This window comes from Wyeomyia smithii, chromosome 1 (genome assembly GCF_029784165.1).
Source record: "Wyeomyia smithii strain HCP4-BCI-WySm-NY-G18 chromosome 1, ASM2978416v1, whole genome shotgun sequence".
NCBI classification, from domain to species: domain Eukaryota; kingdom Metazoa; phylum Arthropoda; class Insecta; order Diptera; family Culicidae; genus Wyeomyia; species Wyeomyia smithii.
In genome coordinates, this window is record NC_073694.1 from 52,448,621 (window position 1) to 52,471,064 (window position 22,444).

The 22,444-nt window shown below is 39.6% G+C and overlaps 1 protein-coding gene across 5 annotated transcripts in view; it reads left to right on the forward strand.

The window, feature by feature from the left end:
* The window catches only part of LOC129717510 (adenylate cyclase type 9), a 62,186-nt gene that overhangs the window by 34,178 nt on the left and 5,564 nt on the right, over positions 1–22,444 (forward strand). For all 5 annotated transcript variants that reach the window (XM_055667504.1, XM_055667653.1, XM_055667587.1 and 2 more), the window contains 3 exons: positions 9,117–9,397; positions 21,103–22,278; positions 22,336–22,436. In XM_055667504.1, coding sequence (XP_055523479.1) covers positions 9,117–9,397; positions 21,103–22,278; positions 22,336–22,436 — 1,558 coding nt within the window. The remainder of the gene's footprint in view (positions 1–9,116; positions 9,398–21,102; positions 22,279–22,335; positions 22,437–22,444) is intronic.

A 22,444-nucleotide genomic window follows, 5' to 3' on the forward strand; every position in this document is an offset into this window, starting at 1 on the left:
CTAGTTGAGAAAGTTATGTTGTGATGGAAATTTCGTTTGTGTAATGTATTGTGGACAAAAAAAAATGTTTGAGGATTACGTAATCCTAAGATAGAGATTATTCTATGGTTAAAATTTGTGTAGAGTAATTCAGTTGGGTACAAATAAGGTAAATTGAAAATTACTTTTACACATCTGTTCTGAAGTGTTTGAATTTTTTCAAGTTTCGATTTAGCAGCATGACCCCAAACAATAATTAGTAGGGACAGTGGTAAATCGCGATTTCGCGGAAGCCGCGAATTCCGCGAAATCCAGCATCAGCCGCGAAATTACCAAAAATCCGCGAAATGCCGCGAAAACCAGCAACACAGACAAATCTAAAGATTAATGGGCACCTCGATGGCAACGGGAGACCTTTTCCTACGCAGCCAATAAGATGTAATAGTACTACTGCTCTCTTACAACGAGATTTTGTCAGCCTGGGTTGAATTGTTTTTGAACGGTTCGGTTACTAGATCCTCTTCGGGCAAAGATTTTGGTGATTGGAGACCAGCATGATAGAGTTCCAGAGTGTGTAAAATCGAAGTTGAAAGATGTACCTACTTAGTTCAAGTAGCAAACATTTTTGCATATTTAAAAATACGCAACAGTGAGATTGATATTATAATTTTGGTAAGTATTCGAAACGCGGACGTTTTCTTAAGGTTTCCGAAGTCGTTGATAAAAACTAATAATAATAAAGGACCGATATTGCTTCCTTGAGGTACTCCTATATCAATCGAGCGTAAACTACTACGCACACTTTCAATTATTACAAATTGTTGCCGATTTGATAGATAATAAGCCACCCACGATTTTCCTTTGATCAACTTCGCAGAACAATTCATCAGCAAGCTCTGTAATAGCAGTCGATGTACCACAGCCTTCCCTAAAACCGTACTGAAATCTGTACATAACATCATTAGCCGACAAAAAACTCACAAGACGGCAGGTTAAAAGTTTTTCTATAATTTTGTTTAAGGCAGATAATGTCGAAATCGGTCGATAGTTGGAAGGATCACATCTATCACCAGATTTCAAAACAGGTGTGACTTTAGTAATTTTTAAAACATTCGGATAATTTCCAGTTGCTATTATCTTATTAAAGAGATTTGCAATAATCTCGGAAAACCGGCTCATGCCCTTTACTTTTCTTACTATCAAGTCTGATTATTAGGATATAGACTTCACCAACACTAGCGGGTCTCAAAAATATAGAATTTCTAACGCATTTAACAGATTTTAGATAGTCAAAGTTATTATTCGGAATTTTGCTGGTCAAATTATATACTGGAGAAATAGTGATTGAACGCTTCGGCAACTTCATGATTTGTGTCTAGGTTTCTGCCATCAATTTTTAGCTTGAATTGTTCAAAAGATTTAGAACGACCAAAGATTTCATTGAGCTTTTGCCATCACGGTGCTCCCACAGACCGTTATTATAAAAAAAAATGCACCAAAGAATCTGAGTACGCCATTCGATTTGTTTTGGCGTCCAGAATCTCTGGTCAAAATTTCAAAATCATCGTACGGTACATTTTTGATTAATGCCCTTTTGAAGGTCGTTAAGTACAAAAAAGTGATATAAAAACGACGAAATTCCTATTGTAAAGCACGTTTTTCACCCACCATTTTATGAAATAACTTCCAAATTCGTTTCAACACATTCCAAGGGTTATATTTAAAGACATTAGCAATTGGTGGAAAGATTTATTTGAAAATCCCACAGTGCACACTGGTCTAAGCTCGAAAAATCGTGATCGTTCTAGATTTGACTGTGAAAAACTGATTTTATGTACTCAATGTCTTCAGCAAAATTGTTTAATAGAACAAGGCCTTACCTCTGGTGTTTTTTTAGTTTTTGATCAATCCACCTAACAGTTAGATAAAAAAATTAGTTTTTCTAATTTTCAATATACCAGATTGCTTCCTTCAGCAAAGTTGTGGAAAATTTTAAAATAAAAACAATTGCTGAATACTACGATGTCCTATCTGTACGTTGGACACGACAAAATAGAGTTTTTTGTGAAACACCTCATTAAAATCAGTTTTTTGTCTATAATTTTGTCTGTAATGGTTGATTGTTTCAAAAAATGTTCTGAGATTTTATTCATTCAACTAAGATTCCCTCAAGACTTTAAAAAAAATATTGTTTTGACAGTTATAGAAAGAGTTATAGACAAAAAACTGATTTCAAAGAGGGGTGTTCTACAAAAAACTCTATTTTGTCATGTCCAACGTATAGATAAGACATCGCAGTATTCAGCAATTATTTATCTTTCATTATTTTCCACAACTTTGCTAAAGGAAGCTATCCGGTATATTGAAAATTAGAAAAAAAAATTTGTTATCTAACTGTTAGGTGGATTGATCGAAAAACTAGAAACACCAAAAGTAAGGCCTTGTTCTATGAAACAATGTTGCTGAAGACATTGAGTACATATAATCAATTTCTTACAGTCAAATCTTGAACGATCACGATTTTTCGAGTTTTGACCACTGTGCACCGTGGGATTTTCAAATAAAACTTTTCACCAATTGCTAATGTCTTGAAATATAATCCTTGGAATGTGTAGAAACTATTTTGGAAGTTATTTCATAAAATGGTGGTTGGAAAACGTGCTTTACAATAAGTATTTTGGCGTTTTTATATTACTTTTTTGTACTTCACGATCTTCAAAAGGGCATTACTCAAAAATGTAATGTACGATGATTTTGAAATTTCGACCAGAGATTGTGGACGTCATAACGAATCAAATGGTGTACTCAGATTCTTTGGTGCATTTTTTTGTTATAATAACGGTCTGTGGGAGCACCGTGCCATACATTGGAAGGACTTGAGCTTTGAATTATATTTTCATAAAATTGTTTTTTGCAATGTTTCTTAAGCGATTGAACTTTATTTGAGACATGCTTGAGCATTTCCTTTGCATGAGTATCATTAGGAGAGAGTTTAACTTTTGCCGCCGTGGTTTGTTGATCACGCCAGTTCGGTGCCCGCCGGACCTTGAATACACGAAGTCCAGCTCGTTTCATGGCTTGATGAAAGAACCAGGCGGAACACTTTGCCTACAGAACCGCGTCGCGAATCGAAAGGTTCGGAAACAATCCAACACCTCCGAGGCCTTCACAGGTTCAGCTGTCATCGATTTTCTCCCACATCCAGCCCGCTTCTCGGTCGTCTGGGACTCCTTAAACGGTTTTACCATCCGAGGTGGTTTCCAGTTGTCTTCCAATCCATCTCATAGACGCAGTCCGGTTTTCCATGACGGCGCGCAAAATTCTCGGGCATTTTTCTTCTTGTTTCGATGACATCTCAATAACCACTGAACCGGTTGTTATGAAATTTTACGCATGTAAATAATACACTAGTTAATAGTTATACCCAGCTTTTTGTCAATTTTTACTCACGGAAAAAAAAGTTACACACGGCTAAAAATGGTGCATCTTTTTCTAAGAACAGGCCCTATCCACTTGGTATAATATAAAGGAGCGTACAATTTTCTGCTTTAGCGGGTTGTTTAGAAGCCGTATGAAAATTTTTTGTTAGAAAAACTTTTGTTTCCTTAAGAGTACCCCCTTTGGTTTGTTAATAAGAGTTTTAGGCAACAAAATTGTCTAAGAAACTTATTCCAAAAAAATAAAATCTGAGATGATCGATTTTTTAAATATCACTTTTTGTTTTTGAAAAATAAATGGAATATGATTTAAAAATCATTTTTTTCAAGATATATTATTGAAATTTCAACCAATGTTCTAAAAACCATCCCTTAATAATGTTTCTCTAACTCTTATCATTACCGAACGATTATGTTCACAAAGGTAAAAAAAAATTTTTTTCCTCATATATACAATGTGAAACCTTTTTGTTAGAGAAACATTTTTTCTTTAGAGTGCCCTCTTGGTTTGTTCAATTAGGCAAATAAATTGTCTATATACTTACTTTTACTTTTATGACGACAGATCGTTGCGATCATATGCCGAATCCAGAATACGCCTCCACAAAACACTGTCTTAGGCAGCTCCTCTCCAATCTCTCCTTACCCCCGATGCTCTGGCATTCTCGTCAACAGCACACATCCAGAGGTCTGCCTCGAAGTCGTCGGTCTCTTTGAGGTTCTCTGCTAAATATTATCTTTGCCGGTCGCTCATCCACCATCCGTGCTACGTGGCCAGTCCATTGTAACCTGCGGTGTTTCATCAGCTTGACAATATCAGCGTGTTTGTATGCTCGTGATTCATGCGCCTGCGCCACACCCAATTTTTTAGGTTGCTTCCGAGTATTGATCGCAGGATTCTATGTTCGAAGACCCTAAGCGCTCGTCAATCAGTCTTCTTCCACGTCTACGATTCATGTCTGTAGAGCACCACCGGGAGGATCGGAGTCATGTAGGGCGCAAATTTCGTACGGATCTGTAAGCTACAGGACCTAAGCTGGCTACGCAATCCGTAATAAGCCCTATTCGCTGCGGCCATCCGTCTCTTCATCCCTCGGCTTACCTCGTTGCCACATGTCACGAGAGTACCAAGATAAACAAATTCGTCGGCTACTTCGAAAGTATCCCCACCGAAGCACCAACACCCGTAGAACTACTACGCTCTCTGCCAGTTAATGGTGAGTCCGATTCTCGCAGCTTCCCTTCTGAGAGCCTTAAAGGCTCCTAAATGCTTTTCCTTCTGAGAGCCGTAAAGGCCTCCTGGAGTCCTCGATGCGCTTCCTTCGGAGAGCCGTAAAGGCTTCCTCAGTGCCACCAATTATATCAATGTCATCCGCGAAGCCTAGAAGAATGTGGAACTTCGTGATGATGGTACCGTAAGTTTGAAAGCCCGCCACATTGCTTCAGACCATCTAACGTTATAAACGCGTCCGTAAATTTGCCCGCTGTCTTGACGCTTGTTGTGAATCCGTCAAGCGTCGCCAGTAACAGTTTAATTAGTTTTGTTGGAAAACCATGTTCAAGCATATTTGCTACAGGTCGTTGCGTTTCACTGTATCGTACGCCGCCTCAAAATCCATGAATAGATGATGTGTCAGCAAGTTGTGTTCTCAAAACTTGTCGAGGATCTGTCTCAAGGTGAACAGCTGGTCCGCTGTAGATCACCTCACTCGAAAACCGCATTGGTATTCTCCAACAAAAGGCTTCCTGCAACGGCCCAAATCGCTGGAACAAGATACGGGAAAGAATGTTTAAAGCGGAATTGAGGAGGGTTATGCCTCGATAATTACTACAGTCGAGTTTATGTCGCTTCTTGTAGATTATTTACTTTCTTTACAAAAGACCAGTAAATACCCATTCAGTGAAGAAGAAGACAGATTGTGTTTCCTCCGTTTGGTTAAGGGTTCAATAACTGTTTTAACGGGATTTGTGTTCAGCCCCTCCTGAGTGCATCAACTTTGAAGACGGTTCGATTTTGTTGCGTTACATTTTCCGCGAATTATGAGAACTATCTCAACGAACTCTTCGTTCTACTGGATTATTGCAACGAAACTTCCATCGTACTACATTTGGGTGCAACGAACCTTTGACAGCATGTATTCGAACCTTCTCTGTTGTGGAAAACTTCTTCGACTTTGGAGAACCATCACTTATGTTTAAACGAAGACTAAACAACACCTCGCTTTTTCAAATTTGACCAACATTTAATCAGACTTTTGTCAGTTAAATTACTTCAAATAAATAAATAAATAATTAAATAACCAAGCTGGGTTAGCTTACTGGATAGTGCATCGACCAAAACAGGGGGGATAGGACTCCTCGTTGTGGACATCCTTTTGTCACTGAGACGGTGGTTAAAGATGATCTCCCAATGTAGCTGTGATTTCTTTGCGCACAAGCATATTCTGAATCCCTTCTCATTGTAGTGTATCAATTCTTCCCTTCAGGTCGAATCATAGGATGTATTGTCGGAAGTGCCTTCAATATCAAGAAAAGCGCATAGCGCCGTCTCTTGATACTTGAGCGACTTATCGTAAAGAAATAACTGTGCCATGGAGAGCAATTTCTGTTGATTTACAAGGTTGGTAAGCGTGCTGATCTTAGGGCTTTCACCAAAAGACGAAACTTTTTAGCCCTACCGCTAAACACAATTCGAAAAATCGTCAGAATCCAATTCTTCATTTTGTGTTGGCAGCCATGAAATGCAGATAGTCAGAGCAAAGAGTTCGCGGAGATACTTTTTTTCACTCCGCATTGTAAGAATAGTATATCTAATGTCAGCAGAAATCAGAATTGAGTTTCGTGTATAATAACGGGTGACAATTAAAATCTAAGATTTTTTCTACGACTGTCATAGAACGGTAGATGTAATTAAAAAACTAATTTATTTCTCATGAAGATACATTCGCTAACAGCGAAAAAGTATTGACCATTTGAGAAAGTTTGTGACCGGGTTTCACGTCGACTTTTCAAATATATCTTTTCATTATACGAATAAACTGTTTGCAGTTTGTTGTTCTTTAATTATTGAGAACTCAAAATCCTAAAGAAATCTTCGACTTGGCGGGGATTTGTTTGGGTTGCGTTTTTTGCGTACAAATGCGGTCGGTCGAATGTGGTATCCAGAAACGTTTGTGGTTTTCAACGATCTGGTCAAAACACATCTTCCATTCGCATAGGGGGGTATTTTGGCCTAACTGGGGTATTTTGGCCCACTCGTGAACATTTCACGCATTTTATCTGAGAAATTCAATGAATATTAAAACCAATGTGTGTATTATGGGAATAACATCTAACATCTAAGAAGCATACCACACTATAGTTCTATAGTTTTCGGCAACATTTTGACTCCAGGTTGCATTATTTTGGATTAAGTTCACAAATATTCAAAAAGGACTGAGTCAACATGAAGCCATAAGGAAGTGGTAATATTTAACTCAACTTCCGAAAGCAATTGTAACTAATATGTAGGTTTTTGAAACAATTCACTGTTGTAGTAATATCAATAAAATATCATAGAAACAGTTTTTATACTCTAACAAATGGGAAAAAGTTAAAATAATAGTTTAAGGCATGGCCGAAATATGTTTGTCTCTGTCTAAATCGAACACATTTTGGCCATGCCAAGTTTTGACACTCTCATTGTTTACCATTCGGCTGCTAAACAGAGAAACAGCTTGTAGCAAATTTTTTCTTAGTTCATTACATTTCACGATAGGATAATGATATTTCTTAGTCATGTTAAACTTTTTGCTTCTCATATCCATCATACAAAAATGAAATCCAGATTAAGAGGAAATCCTTTTTAAAAATTTCGCGCGAAGCTGAACCCTTGTTTGTCTACTTTACTATTATTTTCTTAAAATTCATTCAATGCGAACAGTTTCTTAAATTTTCTAATTATTAAAATCTGGGCGTAAAATTTGTAAACATTGCTCGTTTTCCAGTAGCTGAAAATTGTTGGTCTCAGACTCCGAACTGTATTTCGGAACGAACCGGAACGGTGCCTGATCGAACTGGATTTGTTACCGGAACGGTCTGGACCGGAACTTGGATTTAACTTTTTTTTTCGATCTCGATCACTAAACAGAACACACGAGCACAGATATTGCACAGAAAAGATTTTTAATAACCATTCGAATGTGTAATCAATCGTTTAGTATTAATTAAGAATTTATATTATCAATGTACCACTCATTCAATCCACCTAAGTGGAGGACTCTTTTATTTTAAGATACGCAAAAATAACAGAGGCCATGCGATGTGGCAGCGTTAATAGATAGCAAAAACTGATTTTTTTTTTCTAACTAGCCGAAGATTTGTCTCCTCTCGGGAGTGAAATTCGTGACCGTTCAATTGATAACACGCTTCATGTGACTCCGGGGAGTTCGTGTTAACCAGTTGACAAATAATCCCGCCTTGCATTTTTTGCACATTTTTCCATTGCCTGCTTTATTTATTCTCTCAGTTCTGCAAGCACTCCGACCGAAAATGCTGCCCGGAACTTGGCGATGTAAAATTGTGGGTGCCTAAACTGGTATTTTCGTTGCCCCCTAATTGATGCTAATATGTCATGCATTCGAATTCTCAAGGGAAATTAAAATATCTATCTGCCACGGGATGAGGCGGTGAAGCTGTAATGTTTATGAAATGTGACACAACATTTCGGTTTTACATTATGCCTAAGGGAGATCCACTTTACACCTGTTAGAGTGTCGAACTAGTGAATTATTTCGTCCGTCAACAGCACCAGATTTTTGGTAATTATTACCTACACCTGCTGAATCCGGCGATTGTTTTGCTTTTACAATCTAGCCCCGAAATATTCTTGGTTGCCGTAAATCACGATGTGCGCGCCTCGGAGCACAGTCTCAGTAGACAAGAGATAATAAGCTGTGTATTTTATTTTATTTTGAGAATCTACAGCGATAAAAGTGTCACTCAAAGCTGTAAAGTAATTCGGAACCTGATATAAACCTTAAAACAAATCCAAAATTAAAGCTGTACAAATGTCCGATTAGTAGCAAAGCACAGACTACAATGCGCCTCCATCGAATGCGGCGATTTTGAAATTGACGACTGAAGTAAATTATTCTGCATTTTTTGCAACTGCTATTAACTTGAACTGCGACTATTAGATACGTTAAAAAATTCTATCATTCGCACAGCGTGTGATCATTCAAAAAAAAAAAAAAACTAAATAAACATTAAATTGTTTGCTGACGATGGATGGGGCCGCCTTAATGCTGGTAAACCGGCCATTAGAAACCGAAAGTTATTTTTTCTTCTGTAATTACTGCAGTAGGAGGCATACACTAGAGCAAAGGAAGTATTAGCTACAGGTACATAAATCAACACCCAAATGATATAATCTGGCGGTAAAAATTTAGGCTGATAAACATCGTCTACCTCGTGGTTTATCGCCGCCACCGTACGAAGGAAAGCAAGCGAGTGACGGTGAACAATTTGTTTGCGTTTTGTTCTACATATGTACAAAGCTGGCCCGCGACTTCCGGCCGCCTCATTGCCGGACTCTTTCGATAACAAAAAGAGGGCACACCGGTTCTGATTTTCAGACCATAACTACAGCGCCTGGTAGATAATATCAGATTTCATCCATATCTAACAAATGTTTTACTGTTTTTGGATTCTTCCCTCCAGAGCACATCCAACCATCGGCGGTCGACTTCGTTCACGACGATGCCACCGGTGCTGACCGACAGCCAGCAGGGTTCAATTGAGGACATTCAGATTTCGCTGGCCCCGTACATCCAGAGCTACCTAACGCAAACCGGCCGGCGGCACTCGTGCTGCAGTGTGATGCTTCCGGTAACGTTTGAGCGGGCCGCCCCCCGGTCTTGCTTCGATCCGCGTTTCGATTCGCCAGTGCTGGAGGGCCAATATCAGGCCAGCGTGTTCCCGCAGATACGACTGAAGTTCAGGTGAGTGTTTATGAATTTTTAATCACGTGCGCTAATTTGCACCTGTTTGTTGTTCTTTGCTGTTGTTTATTGGCGCGTTTGTTGTCAGCGAGAAATTGAGCGTGTGTGCCGAAGGTTTACAAGCCGAGCGGGTAAATGTATTCATAGTTTGAACACATCGAATCAGGGAGGTGGTGAGCTTACCCATTTACTTGGTGCGTTACCGATATGCACCAAATATTTGGCTCTTAGGGTTACCATTTTCTCCAAATTAGTGACCAAATAAATTTCTGCAAAATTTTAAGTATTTTTTTTTTTACTTTTAATTCAAATACATTGTTTGCGATTGCGTAGATCGTTAATTTTCCAAGACGTGACACTATTTCCGGAATCTTGTTTTGTCGTTGGAAAATCTGAAGTGAACCAGAAAGTTTTACATATTGGAGACACAAATCAAAAAATCCATTCTCGACCCTTCCTGCAAGAGAAAAACCTGGCGTCGGCTGTATTCAAATCGGTTTGGCACAATTGTATTATGTGCCACATTCTTGGGAGGCTATCAATTTAGTTTAAAACAATGTGCTAATATCACTTGTTCAACTGATCTTGATTATCAACCGTAACTTAAAATCCAAACAAACTACACGACTGCTACGACCGTACCGATACAATCAAAACAAATGCTACTCTGACGCCATGATGATTTTGATGCTAGGTATGAAACTTTCGCTCAACACCACCCCCCTGCTTCGAATAGACCCCGGCTAAGTAGGCGAAAAGGTGGGATCAATCGCTTGTAACTCTCAGCTTGTAACGAATAAGAAATATCAACAAAATGAGTTAATCGTAACTCAGTCGAATATTTTACTACAAATGAACAGCTCAAAGTGGATGCTGTCGTTCTGAAATGTTTTTTATGTTTCATATAGTGAACAACAATGTTATAGAGCTGGATGCCTGTAATCTTGTGCCACAATTCGGCACTATATAAGTGAAGAAACTACTTCAAAACGTAAGTTTTAAGCCGGTTAAGGCCTGAGCGAAATAAGATTTACTAAAGACATGTTTTTAATGTTCAAGAATATTCATCAACCAGCTTTTAATGAGGCACGTAATTTTATTTATTTCTCGACATAGCTTCCTTTCAGCTCTATACACTTTTTTTCAAGGATGCTCGATGGCTTAGATACCATATTAAAGTGTCGAGCTTCTTGAAATAGTCTTCAACTGCATACTTTATTTCTTCGTTGTTGGCAAACCATTCACCACCGAGCCATTTTTTCCAAGTTTGGGAACAAAACAATTAATGAAGGCTAAATTTGGCTGAATAGAATGCGTGGAGAACCAGTTTGAACCAGTTTGGCCGATACATAAAGGTAGACGTGAACAGTTGCGTTATCTTGAAGTAAATAACACTGTTTTTTTCTCAAATACGTCAGTTTGATTCTTGATTTCATGAAAAATAAACTCCGCTTTTTTGATTATCCGAAGATAATTAAAATCATCCCACACACATCTCAGAAAACCGATGTCGTGTCTTCATCTTCTTAGGAGGCGGTTCTCCACTTTCAGCTCAATGCTTCGATTGTATTCTCGTCCCGGTGGTGACGTGGGAGACTCAAGCCCACTGACCGTGATGTTTTTGATTCGGAATGAGCAAACGCGATAGCCGCTTTATGTAAAGCTTCTCGCACTGCAGTTTTCTGTATACATATGTTAGCTTACGCTCTATCAGTCGATTTTCTTCAACATTGTTGGAGTAATTATATTCCAGCCCAACCAATGATTCGTCCTCATCGTTTAAACTCTGCCACCCAGGTTCGAAAATCCAGAATTAGAATCACATTGTTAGATCACATTCTTAGGTAATAGTTGAGTATCAACCTTTCAAATAATAATATCGAATTACTCAACGATAAAAAAAACTCTTTGTCCTGGCATTCTGGCCTCATGTCCAGTCCATTGTAACCAGTGCTTGAGAAGGGATCGAAATTTGATTGTGACTGCGATGAATGCACATGCTTTTTTCGTTTGAATTGAACGGCAGAAACGATCGGGCGAACGAAAAAAAGTTTTTCTCTTTCTCTCGTGTGACGATTTTTTTTCTAACGATAGCGACCGCAGTTTCGGAGAAGTCGATTTTAAAACTCTCTCGCTCGATCATTTACAATGAAACTGAACGGAGCATACTAGAATATGATCGGCAGCATGTGCCGTGTTTTATTTTCGTTTCTCTCGTTCTTGACTGGTTCTTGACTGGCTGTCTGAACGGTCAAACAACGGTCGATGAATGCTTTTTCGCTGTATCGGATGGGATTGGGGCACTGCTTACAGATGCACGTTATTTTTTGGTGGAGAAGTTTGTTGTTGTTGGTGTTTAGCGATAATTGCTCGAGGACAAATGAGGTGGAGATATAGTTTGAATATTTCTTCATGCGAAATGCTGAAGTCCGTCGTTGTTATGCGTAGCAAAGCGCCGACAGGCACAAGTAGTGTTTTTACTTCTGCCTACGCGGCTAGCATTATACCATATGTTGCGTTGCGCGCGGCTGTAATTTATATTTTTCCGAAGCTTATTCAGATTCTTGCTTCGCTTATATCATTGGCCCAACAGATAAGCCGATATATACTCTATTCTTTTTATATCCATCGTTATCAGTAGGCTAATTTTTCAGTCAATTTTTTTTTCTGATTCGTTATGCATAAATAGTGGAAAAAGACAATCCTTATGCCCTGACAAATCACGTTCTACAATTGAGTTGATAGTTTTGTGATGTATTGGTTGATAACCGTCTTAAAAACTGTGTTTTTTTAGATGCAAAAAATTAAAGGTAGATTGCGAATCAGCAGAAACATTAGAGGCCACCTAAATTGAATTGTTGAAACTAGCTCAATTTTAGTTGTGAGTTGTTAGTTGTTTCTGGTACCCAGGAGCGGATTAAGGCGAAGGCGAAGCAGGCGGACTTCAAAATTGATGTTTGATGCATGAAGAGGATCATCAGCAATGTATGGAGAACACTATTAATGTATAACGAAAAAGAATTTCCCGCATACAAATTGACTTGAAAAATTAGCCTCCTGATAACTATCGAATTCAAAAGTATCTATCTGTTAGGCCGATGATATAAAGGTCGGATTCGATTATATAGAGACTCGATTTTATATTGACTCGATTATATGTATATGATTCTATTATATATAATTTCAAACTCGATTATACTGCCGTTCCAAGCATAGTTGTCCCAGCGTGCATAAGAACGGCAGTATATATAGTAGCAAAAATTTTTTTTTAAATTTCAAATGTGATCTAGAGCGAACATTTCGTAAGAGAACATCCAGAAAATACGTTACGCTTGATAGAAAGGGAAAAAAAAAATAAAAAATAATTAAAAACAATGAAAAATTTTGGTTTTTTTTAAAGAATTTAAAAATTAAAAGAAATTGAAATACCTTAATAAAAAAAATTTCAAAAATAAAAAAAAAAGAAATTAAAAAAATTTAGAAACAAACGAATAATTTGAAAATTTTCAAAAATTTGAGAAATTAAAAACAAACGAGTTGACAAATCAATATATACTGATCTAACTTTTTCTTTCCATTTGACACCAGGAATAACTACAAGAATAACTACAAGATATATGTATAATTTTCATAAGAACTGTGTTTGCTGACTTTAAGGGGGATGAGTCAAAAATAAAATTCTTCCTATTTATTCGAAAATAATAAAACATTCATGTAAAATGAATAAAATACATTTTTTCTCTGATTAGATTATATATAAAATTCGATTATATATAGTGGAAAAAAATCAGAGACTATATATAATCGAGTCTGACCTGTACTTAGCGATGCGAAAATCTAAATTAGCTTCGGACAAAGTACACCACCGCACAGTGGGGAACCGCTGGCCATCGACCCAAAATTGAAAATGTGAATTTCATTTCAATTATATTTTTCCTATAGTTGTATACTATTGAAGTGACAGGATCCAAATTTTTAGAGCATTACGACAAAATTTGAATTTTCTATGATTTTTCAAAGTGTACTGAGTCAGCGTTTTTTAGCGTTTTTCTTGAAAAAAAAAATGCAATGTTGCGAGATTTGCTGGAGCCCCAAGAGTAACTTGAATCTTGATGACGTCTAAGTAAAAGTTGTCTATAAAATAGTGGAGAATAAATCCTCATCATTGGATAATGTATAATCCTAATCATCGGATAATGTATATGTGTATAAATTGACGGAATCAAAAAATTACGTATTTTTTGCATAAAACAGCGTTTAAAGTTTAAACGGCAGGGTTTGGCACTAGTTTTAAAAGATAGCTTGGAAAAAATGCCTCAAAATGCATCTAGTCCGATCTTGCGCAGAATACCTTTCTTTCGAAGAGAAACAACGAGTGTTCGGCACATGTCGGATTTCAAAAATGTAAATTTGAATTGTACACTGCAAACCGTCTACATAATAACAAATGGCTCATATTAGTCTGATAATAACAACGTTTTCGAACAAGTTTCAGTATAATTAATCACACTATTTGCATATTTACAAGTTTAACTGATCCATATTTCGATAATTTACGAAGTATCAAAAACTAGTCATTGTTTATGTTTTGGATCACCAGCACTGACTACCAAAATCATGTTTTAAGTTTATATCATACCAGTCACATGTAAAAACAATCGTGTAAACATAAACCATGACATAATACATCACCTGCTAATTTCTACAGAGCAAATAGTGAATAGTTATTTTGACGTTAGAAACTGCATTTCGAAAACCCTTCTTGAAGATATTAAAACTGTATTGAAAATGAACACAAAAATAAAGATGAAGGTGAAAGTGAATGGAAAAAAATGCAAATGGAAAAAAATGCGAATGCGATAAAAAGAATCAATAGTCACTTTGAAAAAAAAAACAAGTCATAAGTAATTTTCAACACGAAGCATATTTTTCAATTTTTTTTCTTTTTCTTGATAACTGATTAATATTTTATGTTTTTTTATGGCATATGAAAGTCTTTCAAGCATCATGCATTTTATTTTCCAAAAGATTGAAGCCGACGTAAAATTTTCCTCATATAATATATATAAAAAACATGAAATTTTCCCTAGGCGTCAAAAATACGCATTTTCATGCAAAAATAATATCAAATTCGTACTCAGCGTCCCAATATATAAAAACCATGTATTTTCCATGATTTGAAGATATTTTTTCGCTTGGCCAGCATTTGTATGGAGCCGCCCCACTGTGCACCGCCGCGACGCGAGCTGCGCAACATAAAGTGCTAGCCGCGTTGACAGATGTAACTACACTACTCATGTCCAACCGCGATGCTTTGATTTCCATGGATGCTTTGAGAGATGTATGAAAAATTAATCAAACAGCTTCAACACCTTACTTTTCCATAATCGCTAAACATTAACAACAACAACAACAAAAACAAGCGCCTCCAGCCACCAAAACGCTGTAACAGAATATACGCATCAGAAGCATACAGCGACTGCCGGTCAAATGGCCGGATAAGATGAAATTGAATGACTGATATTTTTGTGTTCGGTAGAAAAAAGGATTGATCAGAGCACTGATTGTAACCTCCCAGAGTGGATAGTGATGGGAAATATCGCCCAAAACGGACATCGATAACAATCGATAATTCCGGGTCTTTTATCGATATTATCGATAAGAATCGATCATTTGACAGCTAACGTTTGGAGTAAAAAAAAAATTTCAGATATTACGTCCTTGCGTGCAGCCTTTTGCCGGCAGTTAACCGGAACATTCGCTATGGCGGACGAAAACATGCGTGTAGCTATGTTTTCATGCTCTTTCTTCGTTTTTTTTTTATTAATTCCTCCTCCGTTTTCGCGATAAAATTGTTGGAATAGATCTTGCGCTTCAAGTTTGCCCAGAAATTCTCGATGGGAAGCAGGTGGGGGACATTGGGCGGATTCGCTGACTTCGGTACCACATCGATATTCAGCCGCTCCATCTCCTCCAACGATCGCTTCGAGTAGTTGTCCGACGTCAAATCTGGCCAAAACACCGTGTCTTCGCTCTTATGGTATTTCTCGATGAACGACGCAACTTCTGTCAGGCATTTCGTACTATAAATTTCCCCGTTCACGGCCAGCCCGGAGCGAAAGAAGAGCAACTTTGACATCCCTTTCTCGCTGATTGTCAGCCACAGCCGCACCTTCTTGGGGAACTTGGTCTGTGAAATAAACTTTACCTCGGTGCCACTGGCGTAGCGTGAGGGGGGTGGAGGGGGCGGTCCGCCACGGGTGTCAGCCCCTAGAAGAAAATTTTTTATGCGTGTCGCCTTCGAAAGGGTGAGAATAATTACCATTTAAGTGGCGGTCGAGCTGAAATTCTCGAAAATTTATAAATTTTTCGAAAACAGGTAGATTTAGTGCATTTGAAAACGAGCGGACTAACTCTCGCCATTTTTGGTAACAAGATGATTTAACTGCAATCTGGTGGGGGTGACACCCAGAGGGAAAGGGGTGAAACCTAAATTTTCCGCCCGGGTGTCACCCGGTCACGCTACGCTACTGCTCGGTGCTCGCTTTCTTCGTGGGGGAGGTAAAATTCGAAGAACCCTGTTAGTGGTTGCCATCCAGGGTGAGATTGGTCTAGTCGTCCAATACCACTGCCGCGTCGCGATTCGCAGGGAAAATCGACTTGACCGTCTTATTCAACCGCTGTCGCTGCGTCATTGCCTGCAGCTCCGAGACCCAGACGTCTGGACGAGAGAATTTTTTTCTAAGCCTAAAAGTCACACCTTCTATTCCCGTTCATTTTCGCATCCTCGCAAACTGCATACATTGCCCGCTTTACTAAACTTATAATATAATACTGTTTTCTAGTGAAATGAAACCGGTTTTCAAAATTGATTCATTTTTCGTAAAGTTCTGGCCATTTGAAATTCGAGAGAATTTTATTTATCTCAATTATTTTGTCTACCCCCTGTATAAATCAGGATACTTTTTTGGCGCAACAATTTCGTTGATTTGGATTTTTAGTGGAACTAAAAATTGTTTGTTGGGTAACAGATACTTTAAACTTAAACAGTTCCAAGTTAAACTAAACAATTACCAAAGAATTACCAATAGACTGCCGCTATGCATGTCCATCATATTATAAGAGTTGGCAAGCCAAAGAAAATGCATTTTATCACAATTTAGTATCATTGCTTTTTATAAAATGGTGCTAAAAGTTTGGATATTGTTATAAAGTTCACCAGTACTAAGTTGTCGAATTCATCTGTTCTTAGGAAACGAAAAACTATAAATACCTTTTTAGTTACCATTATTTCTCAGAAACTCAGTGACACCCGGGGCGAACCGTTACACCACCCCCAACAATGCTAAGTCTTGTCGAATAGCAGCGCCCAACAAATACCTAGCGGCAAAAGCAACTCCTGGGGTAGGGTAAGTGAGGTCTCCTTCTCTTGGGTCTCCTCCAGTAACCAGCCGCACTGACTTGCGCTCACCCTTATAATATCGATAATTATCGTTAACGTCAAAAAATTAACGATAATATCGATGACGAGCATTTATCGAGATTTTTATCGAGATTTATCGACGAGATATTATCGATAAGTATCGATAAGTTTCCCATCACTAGAGTGGATAATGTGTTTTAACAGAAGTGGTTGGAAGCGGATGATGTGGCAGTACGCTAGATCAACTGACCTCAAAACAGCAGGAGACACAAGTTGAAAATTAAATAGGATGTAGAGGATTATTCACGGTACCATTGAAATGACGGTGATAGTGTAAAGACTGATTAAATACCGAGTGACGATGCTAAAGCTACATATAACGGGTGACAAAAAAAAATTTGGATTTTTTTAGGCTCTCTTACTCCACAATAAACATGCTCAGAGAGAAATGAGGGTGTGTATATGAAAGCTCTGTCTCTCCGCTTTATACCAGCATTTTAGGTTTTGTTTATGCATGCTCAGTTATGTTCAAAATGGCGTAATCCGCAAGCGCATTGTACAGTTCGCTATGTACTGCCAAATTACCTGCAAACCACAATAACAGCCAGGAAGGTAGTGGGAAACCGGCCAGAGTAGTGAACAGAAAAGAACTTTTTCGTTCTTACCCTTGTTACCCTTGGGCATCTTGGCTTATCATCAGTGGTGGGCACCGCTAACTGAAAATTTAGCGACGCTAATCGATAATTCGCTAGCTGGAATATTTAGCTCGATAATCGCTAAACGCTAAAGCCATATTAGCGGAACTTTCGCTAATCGCTAATCGCTAACTTTTTAACACGTAGATTGTCATATGGCCATATTTATAGCTCATAAAAACAAACGAAAATAATTACTTTTGAATGCTATTTATAATGAGAGTTTCGAAGTTTGCAATACGATCTTCAAACTTGATACACAGACCAACAGACATTTCTAGCAAAATCTGAATCAATTCTTCGTTTGGGAGATAACAGTAGTTTCCGTAAAAAAAGTAGTGCTAATGTACGTGCATGTGTCAAACTGAGAATCACAAAAATATATTGATTTATTCGTTCAACATCAACAGATTCAATCTGGTCCTAATGATTATATCTTAAAATATTTAAAAAATTACTCGTTATACTAGAGCGAGGTAGATGGTAGTCGAAACCGGAAGATACACTATTGAAAACGCGCTGAAGTCCAATGAGAGCTCCGTTTGCCCCATAATTTGTACGTCGAAAAGGAATTCGTAGGAAAAGGTTATTCCGAACGACTCTGGAATTAATGATTAGATTGATATTGCCCAGTATTACAGCACAGTCGGTTCTCGCCATCAGGGTATCAGCAACTAACATAGCTCGTGAAAGATCACGAATTACTTTCAAAGAGTCAAGGCCGATGAGCTGCGCGCGATTTTCATAACTGGGGAGCTGGTGAGGATCGTTCCAAGGTAGATGTCGAAGAGCAAAACGTACAAATATTCGCTGAATTGCTTTGATTCTGTTGGCACCATTAAAGTAATGAGGGTTCCACACTACCGAACAGTATTCTAGCGTCGATCGAACTAATGCGCAATATAGACTTTTGCAGTACATGTCGCTGGAATTCTTGGCCATTCTCATTATCATTATAGGTATAGCAGATATACTTTTTAAAAGTGAGTTGATTATAAACTAGCTAGCTAGTTTAGTTAAAAACGGCAAGGCGGTTGGGAAAGACGCTATCTCGGCCGAAATCCTAGCTAAGTTCTAGGAGCAAGCGCAAGAGCAAGCGGCTTCATGTTGCATTCTACCACATCCTTTAAAGGATCTAGGCGAAAACATGTCATGGCTTCATTTACCCTATATATAGAAAATACCATCGGCTTGATTGTTGCGAGACATTACGTTGGGCGATTCTACTTACAAAGTGCTCCCCCATATTCTGGTTTTTGGCTTGACGCCCTTAACGAAGCCCTTTGGCGAATACCAAGCTGATTTTCAACAGGGTCGAATCAAATCTTCACCCTGCGACCTATACTGAATAAATTTCCGGGTATATAACTTACAGGTTCATCATCTATTTCTAGATTTCAAAGTGGCGTACCGCGCATTTGAATGAAATAAACTGTGTCAGATAATAACTAAACGATTCGACTGGCGAGAGACAACTACAGCTCTCTCCAACTCATTATTGAACATTTCTCTTGAAAGTGTACTACGAAGACCAAACTTGCTAACGAATGATACCATCATCATGATCTTGAATGCTTCTTGGCTTTGCAGACTATGCGCCTCCATTTGGTTGTCTCCAAGGTATGAATCCCAATGTTCAAATGTAGAAAGTAGGTGCTACAGAGAGCCATTCCTTTGGCCAGCGCGAACTTTATCTACATCAAGCCGGCGGGAAAATCTGCTAACAGACACCTGAACCTGAAGAGACACCTGAAGAGAACTCAGGGTGTGGGTATGAAACTGAGGTAGTTACACTCCCCCATACACCTACTCGGCCTGTTCCGGACCAACTAATAACCCTCCAGGCTCCAGATTTGGTCTGTCCGGGACGACGGTTAATTGTTATATCGGAGAGTGGCTTTTGAGTCCCTCATTCGTAACTCTTACTCTGCAGGCGCCAACACTCCTTTGTTCTTGGTCGTTACGATCTTGTAGGCATGAAAGCCCTCGTTTTAACTGCACTCTTTAGCGCCGATCTCGCAGACCAGAATGCTGCAGGGCACTCTACCTAAGTTCCTCGGTTCGTGCGCGTTGCGTTGCATCCTTTGTCTTGCACGGAGGCAAACACTGCGGAAGTCTGCACTATAGCGAACCGACTGGTGGTCGCCAGTTCCTGATCAGCCATGGCCTAGAGAACGTCACGTCGAAGATCGACTCCGCACCGTTTCTGCTGAATGTTCTTCTGGTCTCCACATTGGTCAGATCTAGGTTGAGCTTTGCCGAGGCTTTCAGTAAGCTTTGACCCCTCTGGTTCGAACAGCGACTTCCCCACTCAACAGCTCAAGCGTTGAAGTCAACCGCCACCACCAACGGTGTTAAGGCTCATCTGCTCCACGGATATGAGATCGACCATCTGCATGAACCTTTCGATAGATCAACGTGATGGAGTGTAGCGACTGTAGTACAGTGCAGACTCCGTTCACCTTAGCAACAGCGTATCCTTCGATTGAGGGTGACACAACCTCCTGAACCGGGAAGTGCTTGGCGTTCCGTTTTCCGGATCATGCAGCCATTTGGGAGGCTCCCCGCAGTCTTTCATTTTGTAGCTTGCACCACAGCAACGCTTGCACAATTGGCTCCTGTCGGGTCCCTTACAGGCCCAGGATATATGCCCTCCCTCAAAGCGCCTGAGGCAAACGTTCGATGTATGCCCAGGGAGTATACTGACCAGCCAACCTTTAGCTTGGTTGTCTTCAGGACCAGGTTCGCATCGAACTCATACGGCATATTGCGTGAAATTCCATATCTTCAGCCAGCCTGCATTGGCTTATGAAGTGTTGTTGTGACACTCCAAGTATCGAGGTTAGTTAATCATTTCCGTGTTCGTTTCCGAAGTATTTGCCGATTGATTCACTATGATATCCTAGTTTCGTTTTGCGCGATGAAAGAAAGCTTTCTTTGTGCTAATAAGTCGGGAACATAGCACTTACATCCCATTGTTGATGCTGAAAATTTCGACGAAGAGTTGCTCGTTACAAGCTTTTGTCTTTCATCATCGAATCAAAATACACGTTCCTCGTTGGTTGTCAAAGGACTTTAGCATAGGTTTATGCTCAGGCTCCCCACCACGTTCAATCTGATTTCTACAGGGATACTTGTTGACTCTCCTAACAAAAATAAGTCCCTATTATAATAAAACTGGTGTGAGTAGCGTATGAAAATTCTCTTCAGGGAATTGTAATTAGGCGATATCGTTAGGATATATAGAGGCTCGGTATAGTAGAGAAGTATGCTTGAAACGGAAAGGTAAATCTTACACACAAGCACGGCTATGACTGATAAGCGTATCACTTACTTCAATAGTGATACTGCCAATAATGTGAAGTGCGGATTACAGAAAACACCTGGGCAATATCACAATAGATCTGATCCCTGGTCGCAGTGATGAGTCCCCACGGGAAAAAAATCTGCCCCTCAACCTGTAAAATCTTTTCATTTATTGTTGTAGAATGTCTCTAAAAACCTTTACCTGTGAATTTGCAGATATTTGTTTTTTCTACCTGAAAACTAAAAACGTTGATGCATCGTTTACTTTTCTTTCTTCACAGATTCGCTCTACTGTACATCCTGCTGTGCTCGCTGGTGTGGCTGCTGTACTTCCTGTTCGATGGTGGACCCACGCGGTACTCCCTGCTAACAGTTTCGATCGGGCTTATCCTCGTGTTCGGTCTGGTTGGCATGTGGCTAACGCAGACCGATGCCTATCGGGCTCACACGAGCGCCATCTGTTCGTGCTGTGCGATACTGCTCTGCGTGTTCTCTCTGTTTCTGCTACTGTTCACCGGCGACGCCCTCAGTCCGCTGGGACATTTCTCGATCTGCATCGAAATCGTAATGTTGATCTACACTATAATTCCGCTGCCTTTGTGGATGTGCTGCAGTATCACCGCAGTGTACTCAGTGTGCTTTGAAGTGTTGTCCTACTTCCACCAGACGCATTATGATCAACAACCGGATGCCGGAGCGCTTGCACAACTGGAACGGAAGATGGTTGACACCGGCAACTTTGTGTACAAAATTGTAGCAATCCGAATATTGATTCAGCTGTGTGTCCACCTGCTCGGAGTGCACATCCTTATAATGACGGTTGTCAGAATGAGGGGCACATTCATGAAAGTGGGTCAAAACTTGCTCGTGCGGCGACAGTTGGAGATGGAGAAGCAGCTGAAGGAGAAAATGATACATTCGATGATGCCCCCGAAGGTGGCAGACTTACTGCTGAAAGAAAGTGGGAGTGTCGTTAAAGGTATGAGCTTCGATCAATGTCCTCCACCTCCCAAGCGATCAATCCCACCGGATTTGAAAAGTTTATTCCGGCCGTTCCATATGAACAGCATGGAAAATGTGAGCATTCTGTTTGCCGATATCGTTGGGTTTACCAGAATGTCCTCGAACAAGACTGCCGAACAGCTGGTGGAAATATTGAACGACCTGTTCGAGCGCTTCGACGATTTGTGCATGATCAATGGATGCGAGAAGATCTCTACACTGGGGGACTGCTACTACTGTGTTTCGGGTTGTCCAGAACCAAGGCCGGATCACGCAATTTGCTGCGTTGATATGGGACTAGGAATGATCCAGTCGATACGAGTGTTTGATGCCCAACGGCATGACGGCGTAAAGATGCGGGTTGGAGTTCACACGGGAACGGTGCTTTGTGGAATCGTTGGAACTAAGCGGGTAAAGTTTGACGTGTGGAGCAACGATGTCACGCTGGCGAACAAGTGAGTGATGATAATTTGACCCACCAACGGCATATAACTATTGTGTTCTGTTTTTAGGATGGAATCCAGCGGCCGTCCCGATCAGGTGCACGTTTCGGAGGAAACCTGCGGTTTCCTAGGTGATTCGTACATTATCGAAGAGGGCGACGAAGTTGACGGTTAGGAA